Source organism: Megalobrama amblycephala, linkage group LG10, assembly GCF_018812025.1.
Source record: "Megalobrama amblycephala isolate DHTTF-2021 linkage group LG10, ASM1881202v1, whole genome shotgun sequence".
In the NCBI taxonomy this organism is placed as follows: Eukaryota; Metazoa; Chordata; class Actinopteri; order Cypriniformes; family Xenocyprididae; genus Megalobrama; species Megalobrama amblycephala.
In genome coordinates this window covers 27,660,743-27,678,517 of record NC_063053.1, presented here as the reverse complement: position 1 = coordinate 27,678,517, position 17,775 = coordinate 27,660,743, and the positions used below count along the sequence as shown (strand labels likewise).

Genomic DNA, 17,775 nt, shown 5'->3' with positions numbered 1-17,775 from the left:
TAGCAGAATGTATGACTCCGCCGGTTAGCTAGTTCCACTCAAAACAAGCACCCCTCGCTGCATAGCATACATTTTCAGGATTTTAAGACGTCGCTATCGTATAAATCCTCGGTACTCTGTACTGCAGGCTCATGCATCACAATTGTGACATTTTTGATGATCGTTTCTGATTCTGATAGGGAAGGAAGTGTGTTGGCGGATGGAGAAAAAGCAGGGGGGAGGGGTTTATAAGCGACCATTAAAGGCGCGACAAGCCCTGTATGATTGCATCCTGTTTGTTTGCCAGCTGCGGACTGTTGTTCTGTGTGGAGATACATCTGTTAAAAGAACGCGATGGTGAGTAAAAACTGTTATGTCTTAATGTCACTGTTTATTTGGTGCAAAATGCCATTATTATAGAACGCATTTATAAAATAATGCGTGTTACAGTCAGCATACAGTTCGTTGGTATTGAATAGTTGTATATATTTTCATTGAATGTATGGTAGTGATATGGTTTAATGACAGGTAACGTTAGTCTTCTGCTTGTGTTTTATATATGCGTATTCATTTAGTTTCATAGGGGAATATCAGTTAAATATTCAATTCTTGCTGTAACATGAAATAATTTAAAGCAACAGCTTGAAAAAGCTTCATTGATAGCGAATACAGTTTAAGGGGCACGTCAGCTGCGAATATGGCGCATTTCTCTTGCACAAGCTTATGTTTAAATATGTGCTCATTATCAAACACGCATATGGAAAGCATTGGACTCCTGTGGTCCTTTTAATTCAATGTTCTCTTCATGAATAAAGCAGTAAAAGGCTTTTATGAGCAGTGGAGAGGGACTGCGCCACCTTCTGCAGTTAGCGTTAAAGGGAAAGTTCTCCCCAAAATGAAAATAGTCATTTATTCAGTCTCATGTGGTTATAAACCCATAAAACTGGTTGACTTTCTCTTTTGGAACACAAAAGGAGATGTTAAGCGCTGACGCGTACTTTCATTCCATCTTTTTTCCCCCATAATGAAAGTGAATGGAGACTGAGGCTGTCTTTCTGTCCAACATCAAATTTTGGGGTGAATTGTTCCTTTTAATAGAAGTAAATCAGATCCTTATGGTTCCCCCAGACATGTCACCACCAATATTAAAATTAACGGTTGACCAATATAGTTTTTTTTTTAATGGTTTGTTCTTAAATGATTAGATTAGTGTCCCCCAATGCTTAATACGCGGTGTCATCATTGGTTTCAATTGAACGTCTTCTCTTTTTCTCCTTTGCAGGCTGACCAGTTGACAGAAGAACAGATTGCCGGTAAGACATCCCCCCCCCCTTCCGTCCATTGGCACATGGTCAGTGGTGTGGATTCCCGTGGTTTCCCCTCTTCAACCCCCCACCCCCCACCTCTCTCCATGGATTTATATTATTTCCTTTTATGGCGAGCCCTGAGACTTGGTCAGGACACATTCCCCAAATTAATGGGCAGGTTGTTGTGGTGGGAAGCGTGTAACAGCAGACTTTAAATCTAAGTGATTGAGTAATTTCCTGTGGCTAGTTGTAGTTTTTGATGATCACGCCCTTCTCTATTGGAGAGAGTTAGTAACTGCAGGCACTGAGGAACAAGGGTGTGTCCCCTGCTGGACTCAACATCTCAATGGCTTTGACGTGAAGTTACAGTTTCACTGGCTGCTGGTTTGCTTTGAGTCTTTTCTGACTTAATACTGCAGATTCTAGTATCATGATGGACTTGTACGGGTTACTTTGGTGTTGTTCTTGATGTTATAATACGTTTCCAAGGTGTTTTGGAATTTTTAGGGTAATTTTTATGGTTTATATAGTGCTTTTATTTTAAAATAAAATAAAATGATAAAATGATTTTTATTTCATTTTTAGGTGATCTGAAATTCATATTTCTGGCATCGCGTGCAAAGACCACCCTGCAAGTTTAGTGTTATTCTACATACTTTGAAAGAGAAGGAATGTGAAAACCTCAATCTTTCACGACCAACTTTGCTTTGACTAATGTTTCTGATCATGGTTGTGTTATTACAATAGAGAACCGCAAACAGAAATGCTCTGAAACCATTTAGGTCATTGTGGTCTGTCTCCATAGTGACAGTGAGGTCATGGTGGTTTGTCCATCGAGACATAGTCTCCAAAGTGTGTTTCCCTGGAGATCGTGTGAGGTCACAGCAGTGTTTCCATACTGCTCTGAAGTCTAGATCCTATATCCGCTCAAATGGGTCACAGCATTGGATCTCCATATGGTTCAGTGGGTCTCCATAGGAACAGAGTGAGGTCACAGTGCTGGATCTCCATAGAAACGGGGCCTCAGAGTTGATAGTTTGCATAGAAGCAGGGTGAGGTTTCATTTATGCGAGAACAGGCAGTTTTTTCTGCCAGTGGCGTTTTTACATAAACAGATGTCACATTTCTCTTTAGAGGGATTGATATCTAGGACTTTTTCCACTGTGGTTGTTCAAGCCTGTTCTAGTTTGGGTGTCACACATGTTCTTCCTGTGTGTGCCTTTGTGTAATAAACGGGTAATTACAGACTGCTGTAGCAATGCAGATTTTTTTTCCCCCCTCCCCTATGCAGTGTTCATTATGAATATGGACAAACTGCTTTTTTAAGGACTGCCTAACTGTACTATCGTGCCTAGTAGTTTCAGATCCTGAGTTTTAAAGTCAACATGAAACTTAATTTGCAACAATTAAGTTTTTAATTGTTGCAATTAAAACCCCCCAATAATCAGACATTTGACGGAGCGAGAGGGAATATACGCCAGGACATGTTGCTTTCCATTAGTAATTGGTTGGATTGTAAAAGTAGGTGTTACTTTTCAGAATAAAGCCTGGTTGAAAATGCAAGGATTTATTACAGCAGCCAAAAAGAGTTGCTTCATAGCTATTACATTTTAATAAAAGGTTATAAAGTAGGGATGCACCGATATGAAAATTTTGGCCGATAACCAATAATTCTTTATATTTGAAAGCCGATAACCAATATATTGACCAATATATTTATATATACATGTTGCACTTTTCTTATTGGGCCAATAATGATAATATTAAAAATGAATATATATCGGTCAATACTGATATGGTGGCCGATATATCATGCATCCCTATTATAAAGGGATTTTTGTTCTTTAGAATAACAGGCACCGATAAATCATTCAATAAGACCAGGAAACGCATGTTAAAGTAAATTGGCACAATCATACGTTTCATCTTAACTTTAAATGCACTATGGTTGAGCTCAAGCTTCTTTTGCATTAATATCTGAGAGCTTGTTTTGAAAGCGAGTGTGTAAAGTATATTTGGGCATCCCTTCTTTGGAACTGGCCCCACTGGTTCCTCTGTGTGTCTTTTGTGTTTGGTGTTTGTTTATCTTTGGGAAACTCTGTTAATACAATATCCTATTCCATTTATCTGTCACTCTTCACAGAATTCAAAGAGGCTTTCTCACTCTTTGACAAGGATGGTGACGGCACCATCACAACCAAGGAGCTGGGTACTGTCATGCGCTCGCTCGGACAGAACCCAACAGAGGCTGAGCTGCAAGACATGATCAATGAAGTGGATGCTGATGGTAAGGACGATCGCATGCATCCTCAATCCAAGTGAATGGTAAAAGTTGGGGGTTTATCTGAATTCTTTTGCTTTCTGCTTAGGAAATGGGACGATAGACTTCCCAGAGTTCCTGACCATGATGGCGAGGAAGATGAAAGACACAGACAGCGAGGAGGAGATCAGAGAAGCATTCCGTGTCTTTGATAAGGTAAAGCTTGTCCAGTTCCAGAATAAGACACTAGTTGCTCACAAAGTCATGTGCAGTCACTGACCTACATATCCTGTACTTTAGGATGGGAATGGTTACATCAGCGCAGCTGAATTGCGTCACGTCATGACAAACCTTGGAGAGAAGTTGACCGACGAAGAGGTTGATGAGATGATCCGAGAAGCAGACATTGACGGAGACGGACAGGTTAACTACGAAGGTGAGCTGATTGAAAAGTTGTTTTTGCATTAAAATGCACAATCACAGCCTATCAGGACATGTTTTGTTTAATATACTGTTATGTGGAGTGGGATTTTTGGATCAATAAGATTGCAGCACATCACGCAGTCGTGGCTGCATCTTTAGTTCATGTAAGAAATCTTGTCATCGTTCAGAAACAGACTAACCCGTTCTCTGTTTCCACAGAATTTGTACAGATGATGACGGCGAAATGAAGGCCTTGTACAGATCCTCTCTCTTCTATAAATAATTTGCCTTTTTTCTGTTTAATTTATCTGTAAAATGTTAAGTCCCCCCCCCCTTCCTCCTCCCGGCTGTCCAAAGGAACTGCATGTAAACTGCATAGGATCTTCAGTCCTCATGTCCCTTTCTTTTGCTGTCATCGTGTTTTTTGGAGTGGCGGTGCAGTTACACGATCAGGTGCTTGTTGCCGCGAAGAGGGGGTTGTGACGTGCAAAAACGTACACGTCACGTCTGTCTGCCCCCCTCGTGCGTAGCAAGAGTGGAGACCTGCCAGCTGGTTGTCTTCTGGCAGCGACGTTGGCATGGCAACAATGTAGAGGAGTAACTCTGCATGGACTATGGACAAAATATATTATATATATATATATATATATATATATATATATATATATATATATATATATATATATATATATATATATATATATATATATATGAAATTTCTCAACATTGCACTACTGCAAAAAAAAAAAAGAAAAAGACACGGGTGTATCTACAAGATACTCGTACATAAACTCTTTTTGTATCTGCTGTTCTATACTAAGAACTTGTTTGATTCTTACAGTGCTTTTTAATGTTTTAATCACTTATTCACATTAGTTTTTTTTTTCTTTCTTTACTTTTTTCTTTCTTTTTTTTTTTTTTTTAAAGCCGCTTAATGGCATTGTCATGCCTCAGATAGTCCATTCCAAGTTGTATATTTGTTTTCCAATAAAATTGACTATTTACCCATATTGAAAAGTTTCTTTGTTTGCGAAGCATCATTTAACCCTCTCATTAAAAGCTCTTCTGTTAATCATTATGCATCCCAGAGCTGATTTTAGAAGTTTGAAAATGCTATTTTCGTTAATTAAGTTGTTTACTATATTTATTGTAATAGTTAAGATTATTCATTTGTAAATCATTATACAATGCGTCTCTGACTCAGCTGGACAAAGTACTGTGTGTATTGACAGGATAGGATTGGGGCGTGGCCTCGATGTCAAAAAACAAAAAGCTCATTAAAGTAATCTTGAATGACAATTGTTGTAAAAGTCATCCTTTTCCTCATGAGAATATGTCTGTTCTGTTCAGAAGTTTGGCTGTGTTTATCAGTGGCTACAGTAGTTGGTTTTTATGCATGTTTGGAGTATTTATGCTGTAAAAATAGTTATAATATAGTTTGTATTAGTTATAATATAGTTATTACACAGCTATAAAGTATCTTTCATGCATCTCTCCACATGAAATAGAATGGAGGAGCTTTTTGGGCAATCCAGAACAAAAGTATGAGATGATTGTTTTTATTTTATTTTATTTTTTTTGTTCAAGAGCTTATTAAAATGACAACAGTAAACTGTGAAGCATGGCTGTTATTCATGGTATGTCAGCGTTGAAGTGCACTGGTACAGGAGACCGCTCTGACAAACAGTAAACACTGGGCCCTTCAAATACTTGTTAGAAGCATGTGTTCCTGGTCGCCTAGCAACAGAGCAGAACATTCTGCCCTAAACTCCCAGAGAGAGCTGCCTTCCCTGCTTCACAGCTTCTGCTGTGTTATTCATGTGTGACAAACCCTTACAAATGGATGTGTCATATGCCTCTTACATGATAGAAATAATAAAACTCATTTTATTTTGTGTCGCCTAGATAGATCCCATTCAAAGCATGGGAAATTTATTGTGCAACTCAGATTAATTGAACTCGTTTAATTTAATACCTTAGGAGAAATTAAAACAGACATACGTATGTATACATACAGTACAAAAGTACAGAGTACAATAATTGTGGATAGCAGCTCAGAATAACTTGGCCTTGAAAAATATGTATGAAATTTTAGATTTTTGATCAGAGAATTTGATGAACAAACTCGTTGAGCATTTTTTTTCAATATGAAACAAATTCAGTAAATGTAAATAATGAATCAGAGAGCAAACAAATAGCAGAAACTTGTGTATCCAGTACTCTCGATTAATAGTTAATAGTATTAGTATCTAAGCAACGCTTGTTGTTGTTGAGGTGTCTGTTACAGAAGACAATCAGGATCGACAGAACTATGGCCACAGGAAGAGAGAAAACATTACCCAAAGGAAAATGTATAGATGGGGTAAGTTTTGGTGCATCAGAATTACACAAGAACTATTTCTTTATAGAGCAGGGATCTTCAGGCCCACAGAGTTTGAGGGGTTTAGTTCCAACCCTTATCAAACACACCGTCCAGTATTCTAGTAATCCTGAAGACCTCCGTTAACTTGTTCAGGTGTGTTTGATTAGGGTTAGATCAGCGTTAACACAACCATTCAAAGGTTTGGGGTCAGTGTTTTGATTTTTTTTTCCAAATAAATGCTGTTTTTCATCAAAGATTCCTGTACAATATGTATCACAGTTCAAGTGCAGTACAATATTCGTAATAATAAGAAATGTTTCTTAAGACACCAAATCAGAATATTAGAATGATTTCTGAAGGATCATGTGACACTGAAGACTGGAGTAATGATGCTGAAATGACTGCTAAGAATTCAGCCTTGCCCTCACAGGAATAAATTACATTTTAAAAATACAGAAAATTGTAATAATACTTTACAATATTGCTGTTTTTACTTTATTTTTGATAAAATAAATCCAGCCTTGGTGAACATAACAGAATCGTACCAACCACAAACAGTAGTGCATATACTGTATCCTTTTAGTGATCAGTGATTTTTCTTTTTCAGAAACATAAAGAAGAAACGTACACTGACAGAAGTGGTTGGTGGAGAAACACTATTAAGGTAGGTGATGTTTTATGAAAGATCCAGCCATGGATGTAAAAGTAACAAGAATACTTGTTCTGAAACAAATTTATTTAATGACAAACACAATATGATGAAGTGTACTTTTGGTGTACAAATGGCCTCTGTCTTAAAAAATAAGGCCTGTTACACATCGCTCATGAAAGTAGCTTTTTTTATTTATTTTGATGCTCATATTAACAGGTTACAGCTTTCACACTGCCTTCATAAGCAGCACTGTGTAAACAGCTGCAAGAACAACCTATTTTTGTAATAATAAAAATTATGAAAATGCACTTAAACCTATCAATCAATACAATTATGCTTTTACTCCAGATGATTTAAGCAGTTTGGGCTCTATATGTATTAATAGCCATTTGGATGATTTCACAATGTTTATGTTTGTTGTAATAAACTGTTACTAATGGTCATACTCATTGTAGTAAGCCAGAAATTATGTAAATGTGAAACCGGCGTAAAAGAGGTCTCCTTTTTCTACCACCAGAATTATCCCATTCCTGGCAGTTACCACATCCGAGACTTCATAGAGGAGACAGGACTGAACCCGGTGCCTAAGACGTACAGCTTCAAGGGCCCCGGGCGAAACACACTCATGTCGACCGTACGTCGAGGAGATCTGCTGTTGCCCGGAGCATATAACATTACTGACTCAACCAATGAGGCTCTGCGGCACCAGGCAACTTACTCTTTCAAAAACTGCCCCAGACCTGACAACCACACTTTAGGCCTCAGAGATAAGGTTAGTCAGTCACAATGAACGGGACATCACACCAATAATCTAAAAGCAATCAAATGTTCCTCAAGGTGCTTACAGCCTTGAAATCAGTTTAACATACTGTCTTACATTCCATTTGGTGTACATATCAGTTTAGTGTTACATGCCATTCGATTAATTTTTTTGGTGACTGATACTAAAAACAAAAGCAAAATATTTTTCTGATATCAGTGGCTGGAGTAAGGCTCTCACCTTCGATTATGTCAAAACAATTGGTTGATATGTCAGTGTTTGTGTGTGTTTAACACAGGATATTAACCTGTCACCCGGTCAGTATGATGTTACGGAGAAGCCTGTCCCCAAATCACCCTGCAAGTGAGTAGCCCTCACGCTCAGCACACTTTCACACAAGGCTAGTCAGAGAACATCACACACTGCAGCTCGGCAATGCTTTTCCATCTCATTCTCCGCTTCTTCCTTAACCTTAGGCAGTTCAGAAAACAGCCCTCAGATGCTTTAATGCAAGCCTCAACAATAAGGATGGTCCAATGACCCGGGGCCAGTGTCAGAGAGTTGTGATTTTCCCTTGCCTTTGTACTTGTTGCTCAAATACATGTGTTTTATACAGACTTAAAGAGACAGATTACCCAAAAATGAAAATTCTGTCATTAATTACTCACCCTCATGTCATTCCAAACCCGTAAGACTTTCATTCATCTTCAAAACACAAATGAAGATCTTTTTAATAAAATCTGAGAGCTTTCTGTCCCTCCATTGACAGCTATGCAACTACCAATTGACGCTTCAAAAAGTTCATATAGAGATTGTAAAACTAATCCATATGAATTGAGTGGTTTAGTCCAAATTTTGTAAAGAGACTCATCACTTTATGTGATGAACAGATTTAATTTAGGCTTTTATTCACATATGAACATTGATCAGTGAACATAAACAGAAGCTCAAACAAACCTGCTTGACGCACAAGAACAAACCTCTTGCGGACAGAATCTCAAACGTGCTGTGTAACACACGAGAACGAATCTCATTGACTCTTGCACGTCAAGTGAACATGCTTGAGCTTCCGTTTACCACAACTGATGTGCGAGTTTATGAATGTTTATGTTTTACGATCTCTTTATGAACTTTTTGAAGCGTTAAAGTAGTAGTTGCATAACTGTCAATGGAGGGACAGAGAGCTCTCAGATTTAATCAAAAAGATCTTCATTTGTGTTCCAAAGATGAACAAAAGTCTTATGGGTTTTGAATGACATGAGGGTGAGTAATTGATGACAGAATTTTTTTTTGGTCGAACTGTCCCTTTGACATTTGGCTTTCTGTGATGTACTAAACTGAACACTGTTCTTGAAAATTCTGCTGATTTAAATAAGCAATGTGAATTTATCAGGTTGGTTGACATTGATGAGGTTTTGTTGAACTTTTGTTGAACTAGTGATGGAAGCATCAATTAAAAGGGGTTCAAAATTATAATCAGAGTATTTCATTGTCTTCCAGTAAAAGTTTTTAATTTAAAATCATTACTTTACAGCTGCATTATTTCCAGCTATTACAGAAAATTATTTGCTACTACTTTTGTGGAAAAAAACAAAAACGTTTAATTGACATATAACATGTATTCAACTTCAAGATTTTTGGTAAAAAGAAACTTAAGTGGTTATCACACTTTCAGTTTATTTGCATCAGTCACATGTGTTTCTTTGTCTTAGTTTCCCGCCAAGTCTTCAGTTGTTATGGACACTCATCAAATCATTACACTTGTTCATTATCATCTCATCATCACTGGTGTGTTTAAGTTACTCTGTTTCACCCTTCAATGTCGGTCGATGTTTGCGTGTTGCGTTACCCGTTTCACACATGCGCACTGTTAAACCTTCTGTATGGTCCTTTGTTTATTGTATTGTATCGTATTGGATCCTGTGTACCTTCATCTTCATCTTCTTCGTCTTGTGACAGGAAACAAGTGGATGGTTTATTTTAATGCCGAACAGGTGTCTTGACAAAAAATGCTACTTATCAGATTGCGCTACCAACACTATATTTGCATTGTTTTAAAGATAGGGTTAAGGTTTGGGGTCGGAGGATTATATGTTTGTTCGGAGCATTTTGTTTTGCAAAATGAAGCAGCCAACTGTATTGAATCTGAATGCAGCTGCATCACAAACCGTAAGTAAATGATTTCATAGTGCTTAGTCTGTAAATTATGGTTTTATATGAATAATGTTTTCAAAACAGTGAGTGGCCCTTCAAAACGGATAATTTTAGACAAGTGTCAGAATGAAGGTTGAAAATAATCTTTTTTTGCATGCTTATATATTTTCTTGTGCAAAAAACTTTATTAACATTATAAGTGAATGTCAAGGAACATTTTAAAATCAATAAATATCAAAATAAATCAATGTCATGACCCATTTAATTATTTTAATTATAATTATTTTACCTTACAATCATTTTAGTTAGTTCAGTAATTATTTCAGTTGTTGTGTAAAATTAATCATTTCAACATACATAGCCAACACACTTGAGTGAAAGTAAATATGTTTGCACAATTTAATTGTGCTTAAGTGTTTAAAGTAAAAAGTATTTTTCTTAGCTTTGGAAATGTACTGATGAAATCAAGAAACGGGAGATTTTCCTAATAAATAAGAGGAAATAAGAGGACAGATTTACATCATAATGACCAGTGAAATGTTTTACATCAAAACTGAAATTGAATGTATGAGTAAAAGTAGAAGTATTTAGTTTCAATAGTACACTAGTTACACAAAAGTGTGAAATACAGTATTTCACACCACTGTGACTTAGAGAAGGTCACATGGCAACTAGCCATTTCTTTCTAACACAAATGAAAAACAAAAAGTATTATTTTTGTGGTGGGACCAATGAAAGTATGAGTAGAGCACAAATCTGAAGCACTAGCCTGATTAAACAAATAGAAGAATCCTTATTGTTGTGGCCTGAAGTGTTTCACCTGTGTTTGGCGACTCTTTCCTCTCCTCCACCCTGTCTGCACTATTTTATTGTCTTCTCTTATGACACTCGTCTCTTATTGCAGACACGTGATGTTCCGATCAGCTGTACAGAGGGTCAGCTTTCTCCCGGTAAGTGTCCAGTTTCAGTGTGAATAATATAGTCTAACCTATTATGGGTATATTAAATGCTTTGCCTGTTTTACCACAGAATGTTTTGTAAAGCACGTACATTCCAGTGAGTTAGTTTCACTGCTGCGCATCAGTGTTGGACCTCATGAACCGTGGCTTCAGTGGCAGTGTTGGCTGGTTATTCGAGCTGTTCTGGCAGCTGTCTGGTGTTGACGGAAAAGTGAGGATGCTAAATCATCCTCTGGGTCTCATTAGGGTGAACATTAGGGCTTTGTGTGGTTGTAGAAGGGTGTCGTTTCATGTAAGACAAGTGTTTTGTCAAAGGTTAAGTAGCAAAGAAACCTCAAGCTTATTCTTAAGATGACAGATCAAGAGCAAACAGGCAAATTGTATTACTCAGAGGCTGATCTTCCATAGCTTAAGGCCAGAATACATACAAGACTTTTAAAATCTGAACAGATTTTAAAACACTAGGCGTCATACACTTGCCGACTTAAATGGTTATAGAGAAAGACTGCGCATCATACGCTAAATGACTGAGGATCATACACGACCACACTTCAAAGTTGTTCAGAACACAACAAAAGATGCTTTTCCACCATCGGGCCGAACAATTCTAAGAACGGTGAGGCTCAAATTTCTACTTGAACCTGGTATAGCACGATTACAAACCATTCTCGGCCCGGAATTCTCAGCATGATTGGCTAAACTCGTACAGAAGCGTGACTTGTTGCCCAAGAAAAATTAAAACAATATATGTTCCAAAATCAGCTCAAAATATCAAACATGTTTGATATCCTCTGACTGGATGAAATCATCTGAAGCTAAAAACTGGAATCTGTGCTCATCGTACACCACACAATTTTGAAATTTGTCGGCTGCAACAGCCTGCAGACTGGCTTCTTTTCAATCAGTTGATTGAATGATTCAATGACTCACTCATAAATATACTCACTTGTTTTGCGTAAAGTAAGCATATCAAGCTATAAAATGAATGTGGATTGCATAGTTCAGATAATTTGATGAGAAATGATAGAGACATATTGAAATCTCTGCTATCCTAGCAAATTTGAGCAGTGAGCACAGTTTTATATATTTTCTTTGAAACTCAATAAGAGACTTGAGATTTGAGATTACTGTGGTATTTTTTGATCAGGAAAAAAGTGTAAGCTTCTTTTTCTCTCTTTGTTTTCCATTCAATCGCATTGATGTCTAGAAGGTACAGATTTTTCAATCCTGGGTAGTTTTCACAGGTTCACCTTAAAGGGTTAGTTGACCCAAAAATGCTTAAAATACTTACCCTCATGTCATTCCAAACCCGTAAAATCTTTGTTCATCTTTGGAACACAAATTAAGATATTTTTGATGAAATCCGAGAGGTATATGACTCGGGAGGAGAAGAGATTGTTGAATAAAGTCGTTATTTTTGTTTTGTTTTCGCGCACAAAAATTATTCTCATCTCTTCATAAAATTAAGGTTGAACCGCTGTACTCATGTCGACCGTTTTAACAATGTCTTTAATACCTTTCTGGACCTTGAAAGTGGTGATTATATTGCTGTCTATGGACGAGTCATATACCTCTCAGATTTCATCAAAAATATCTTAATTTGTGTTCCGAAGATGAGCGAAGGTCTTACGGGTGTGGAAGGACATGAGGGTGAAGTAATTAATGTAAGAAATTTCATTTTTTGGTGAACTAACCCTTAAGGTATTTGAAAATACAGAGAAAGCTTTTTATATACATATTAATATCCTATTTTTCTTTGCTGAGTTGTGAGTAGCTTGTGTTGGAGGGTGTTGAATCTGGCTTTTCTGGACAGGAGTCATACCCTTAATGAAATAATAGCTCAGTGCCTTTTCAGACATGTGCAGTATGGCACACAGCTATCCACTCTTATCCATGGGAATGTCGAGCTGGCTGGCCGTCCCATAGAAGAAATGCCCAACGGCCTGATGCCTTTAAAACCATCGGAAGTTGACCTCATGAACAAGCAGACAGAGGGAAGCGAGTTCCCATGTGGCCAGCATTAACACCTCCGGCACTGCTCAACCTGCCACACACACCACTGCACAGGCCAGCTGGATCAAGTGAGGCCGCCGGTGGAATCAAATGGCATGTAATGATAGCAGACAGCTTCTGTAGCACAGGCGTTGAGCAGTGGAAGCGCTTCTTCTCAACTACGCCTTTGAAAGCACATAAATAGGCCTATATCTGTGATTGTACAGTTAAGCTCAGGTTGTCATATTGCTTTTTTGGAGCACACTAATTTGATTTTACAATCTAAAGGAATGTTTCAGCTTGTGAAACACAAAAGGGGATGTTTATCAGAATGTCCAAGCTATTTTTTGCATATAATGAAAGTGGATGGCTATTTAAATTAATAAGGTCCATAAATGGTCCATAAAATGACATTTTTTTGGGTGAACTATTTCATCACCTGGTTAATTAAATTAAATTTGAATTTTTCTTTTGTTGACTTGACTTCCATTAATGGATTCAGAAGGAAGGACCAGCGCCTGGACATTACAACCCAAGGCCAAGCACAGGCATTGCAGTCACTTCCTGCTTTAGGTCTACAGTACCACGGCTGTACAGTGTCCACTCGGTGAGCTCCATTTCTATGCCTGTTTGATAACAAGCTCTACAACCATAGATTAAGTCTTACAACAGCAAAACTAGTCTTGGGTCATCAATTTACAACACTAAAATCAGTATATTTATCATCATAAATGGAATGAATGTGCATGTTATTAAATGAAACGGGGCTAAAAGTCTCACCTTTACTATTTTTACTTTTTTGGCAGGGAACTCCTGGCCCAGGTGTGTATGAGCCCACGTGGCACAAAAGCCAACGGCTCAGCACTGAGGTCAAAGTTGACTGGGCCTATGACCTCCTTTTTCGGAACACACCATGAACTTTGCCCTCCTGTTTGTTTTTGACCTTCCCATATGTATTCCTTCTAGTAATATTTCCCATTCTTTTGAAAGTAGGGTGTTGCTAGCTGGCATGTGACTGACCTTGTTGAAATATGGTTGAAATAATGTCAAATATGTTAATGTTTAATCCTAAATTGTTGTAAAAAGGTTAACAAAATATATATACATTTTATCAAGATCTTTATGAAATGACATTGAAACAACATTGTGATATTAACAGTGATTTGATTTTAAAAAAAAATCTATCTCTGCTATCTCTAAATACTATCTCTGTTATGTCATGAGCTGACTGTGTGGCAGCCCATATAATGCACGAAGCTTTGTGATGATTCTCACACTCACATAATTCATTCAGCCTGAACAAAGAGATCATTGTCACACAATAAAACTGCTGTTTACAACACTCTCGCACAATAGCTAGATTAACCCTATTGTCGAGGTCCTGAATAATTCTGCTGACATTAATTATAATGCATATGTGGGTTGTATAGGCCTATATTTATATATCTAAGAAATAAATGTAATCTATATAGTTACTGTATGGTCCAAAAGTCTGAGGTCATGAGTAAAAAAATGCATAAATTTCCCATTTTTCTCATTTAATACAAAATGCTTAAAAGTGCATTCAGTTGTTTGGTGCTAATTTAAAAAGTTGTACGCATTAAGAAATATATTGTGTTTTTGTGAAGAGTCATATGAATGTTGTACAGTCACATGAGATGAAGACTGTACTCATAATAGTATTCTATAAAAAGTATTTTAATTATAAATGACCCACGCTGTTTTACTAAACATATGTTAGTAGTGTAGTGTTGTTTACTGATACGAAAAGTGAAAATCAGGCAACGGAACACATTATTGTGCCTTACGAGCCGAGCCAATGGGAGAATCAGGCCCGAGAAGCAGAAAAGTTCTGAAACGAGAAGACAGAATAACCGTCAAAGACAAAAAAAAAAAAGAATGTGAACATCAGTGCGACATAAACAAGGTGGAAAGATTTGAAGAAAGAAAATCCTGAGTAGCCCAAATTGTTGGACATGTAAGGGAATTAATTATTGTGCAAATCACCCTCTATAACTTGCTAGTGCATAAAACTCATCATGGCGAAAGATGGCAGCACACCTTGTGTATTGGTACTTAAAGTTGGCATGAAATGGAAGTTGCAATAGTCCTTTCTTCCTTATTGTGTCGTATATATGAGTGAAACGGCTTCTTGAACAAGAAAAAAATGTAGGGCGGGACTTGATTTTGTCTATCGGAAATTTATTGGATTGTTGGATCATTGTTGTTTGCTATTGGTCGATCTCATGAGAGTGACAGGTTGTCCCCCCTCATGCCAGTAAACACGTCATTGCAAGAGGGAAGTTATTTTGATTAAAGATTACAAGAGCGCAAGAATTAAAAAAAGAAAGAAAATAATGAAATGCAAGGATAAATCATTTTAATAAATACTGCAAAATTCAATAAAAAATAAGAATGTCAATTTTGATTTCATGGTGACATTGAAATACATGAAGAATGGCGATGATAACACTAGATAAAGAACTACTGAATTTACCTTTAATTACTAAAACTATTGGTAGAGCAATTTGAAAAAATAAATAAATAAATAAAATGAACATTATATAATTGTAACGATCGTATTTAGTTTCATTTTCCTTGAGTTGTCATTTCATTGTTTCATTGTTCGTTGCTATGGTTTCTGATTAGTTACACACCTGTTTCTTGTTCTGTTGATTGTCATCTCTGTGTATATAAACCCTCAGTTTTCCCAGTTTTCTTCTGTTTGAGGTTGTTAATGGTAAATAGTTACTCTCTGTGTTCATTTATTTCTTTGTTTTCCTCACGTCACCTTTATTTATGTAGAGTGTTTTTCAAAGCAGCATTACAGTGATAGCAGGAAACATAATTTTGGCTGTACAGCAGCTCTAAAAGAAAATAGTGTCATTGTCCAGTTCAATTCAGTTCACACACGTTGCAGGCAGATCAGTAATATTGTTGAATATTAAGTATCCCCAACTAAGTAAGTAAGAGGCGACAGCAGCAAGGAACCCAAACTCCAACAGGTGACAAAATGGAGGAAAAAAAAAACCCTTGGGATAAATCAAGCTCAGTCGGGGGGCCAGTTCTCCTCTGGCCAACAAATGAACACTGTATGATTATGATTCAGGCACAGGCAGCATTACAGGTCAGAAGTCAGATTGGATCAGAACATTCAAATGATTTAATCCAGTTCCATCTGGTTGAATATTGGATTCATCACGCTGGTTCCTCTTCCATTCAGCGTCACACTATTGGATTTATTTAAACATTTTTATTATACTGCTGATGCTGTTGTTTATAAAAGGAAAACCATTGGTGTCAAATCAATAACTGCACAAAGTCAGTACAAAATTAGTATACACTACCCAAGATAAGCTAGTAAGTGTTATTGCGCAGCTAAAATAGTGACCATTTCCATTCTTCCCAAAATAGAATGTGAACGAGTGAGACTAGTGTGCAGTCAGGTGACGCTGTAGGGCTTCATGCAATCAAGTCTTTTCTAACAGGGTCATGTTCAGAGTCAATATCACGCAAGACAAAAGTGGCTGGAGGCCTCGTATCATTTTACATTGCAATGGACAGGTGCTGGTACTACATCACAGGTCTATTATATGACTCATAATACTTTAAAGAGGATGGTCTGGGATCAGGACAGTGGGAGATGTAGGCTACTATTGTTTGTGAAATATGAACAGTGCAATAAACTTGTCCATCCTTAGAACATCAACTGATTGAGCATAACTAATGTGAGGGTGAATGCAAGGCGACCTTGAATACTCATGATATGGTTACTGAAGCTAATTCAGTGCACATTAAAAGTGGTCGTATCATAATTTGTTGAAAGTTAGTTCCAAAAACTATTGTTTTAATGGCCATTTTTCATCTCAATTTTCTCTGCTATAGTGTGATCTGTGGCTATGTTGTTGGGATTAAAATAGTTTGCCCAATTCCCTCTATAACTGTATCACATTATGACAGATTAATAAAACAATTCTTGCTGAAATGTGCTGCATAATTGGTTAGTCAGATTGTGTTATTTTAGTAATTGAGTTAGATATAGTTTTTATTCATAATTTGAATGAGTTTTTCTATTCTAATTTTTTTTTTTTTTTAATATTTTAATTTTACCTAAAGTTTTGTGTCATTTTCCATCATCATACCTTCATTCATTCTTTATCAAAAAAGAAACCCATCAATCTGTGGGCAACCAGCTGTCAGGGCTGTAACTCAGTCTGGACACCTGACCTTCCACGACTCCAGAGTCCTGCCCCAGTCTGAGCAGGAGTAGCAGGGCTGGCTTGGCCTGCCACCTGTGAGTAACCAGAGAGTCAGGGACAGTGACACACACACACACACACACACACACACACACACACACACACACACACACACACACACACACACACACACACACACAAGAGTGAAACCTGAGAGAGAAGGTTTTCTCAGGACGGTGATCACCTCTTTCATTAGCACATAATCAATCCAGGTGAATAAACAAATGAGCAGGAACATTACAAACACTCTCATTAGTGATGACCTGCATGTACGGAATTAACATTACCCAATAATTTTATACAATGGATCAGAGTCAGATTGAAATGGTTTTGGACACTGCTAAACATAACTATCTGGAAGATGTGCTAAGTGGCACAATTTTGGTTAATCATTTTGAGTTTGATTTTGATCTGAACAATTTTGTCAGTCATGATTCTGCCTCAACTACCATAAACAGAAAAAAATAGATCTAGCATAAAAAGTATAAATAATTTAAGAAATTATTCAATAAATTACAAAAAAACTGGTCTGTATAAGTGTGTGTAACCTCGTGAAGTTGGCACCTAATAAAACAAAAGAATCCCCAAAACTATGTCATTCAAAAACGAACATTTGTGCTGGTTTGGTGTTTGAGATATTGAGCATTATTTTTTGGTCGTGTGACGTC

At 37.2% G+C, this 17,775-nt stretch overlaps 2 protein-coding genes across 3 annotated transcripts; both read left to right on the top strand.

The window, feature by feature from the left end:
* The first annotated feature begins 206 nt into the window (after positions 1 to 206).
* calm2a (calmodulin 2a (phosphorylase kinase, delta)) lies at positions 207 to 5,268 on the top strand. Its single transcript, XM_048205616.1, has 6 exons — positions 207 to 336; positions 1,262 to 1,292; positions 3,430 to 3,573; positions 3,656 to 3,762; positions 3,847 to 3,982; positions 4,189 to 5,268. Exons 1-6 carry the CDS (start codon positions 334 to 336, stop codon positions 4,215 to 4,217), a joined length of 450 nt encoding a protein of 149 aa, XP_048061573.1. The 5' UTR covers positions 207 to 333; the 3' UTR covers positions 4,218 to 5,268.
* A 150-nt stretch (positions 5,269 to 5,418) lies between these two features.
* stpg4 (sperm-tail PG-rich repeat containing 4) lies at positions 5,419 to 15,139 on the top strand. Of its 2 annotated transcripts, none has more exons than XR_007186868.1 (7): positions 5,419 to 6,331; positions 6,939 to 6,995; positions 7,501 to 7,755; positions 8,042 to 8,106; positions 10,802 to 10,847; positions 12,712 to 13,455; positions 13,655 to 13,698. XR_007186868.1 is itself a non-coding variant. In XM_048205614.1 (7 exons), the coding sequence occupies exons 1-7, from the start codon at positions 6,281 to 6,283 to the stop codon at positions 13,763 to 13,765; spliced, it is 690 nt and encodes a 229-aa protein (XP_048061571.1). In that variant the 5' UTR covers positions 5,419 to 6,280; the 3' UTR covers positions 13,766 to 15,139. The 2 variants fall into 2 exon arrangements, 1 of the variants encoding a protein (XP_048061571.1); XM_048205614.1 differs by having other exon boundaries at positions 13,351 to 13,455; positions 13,655 to 15,139.
* The last annotated feature ends 2,636 nt before the right edge of the window (positions 15,140 to 17,775 follow it).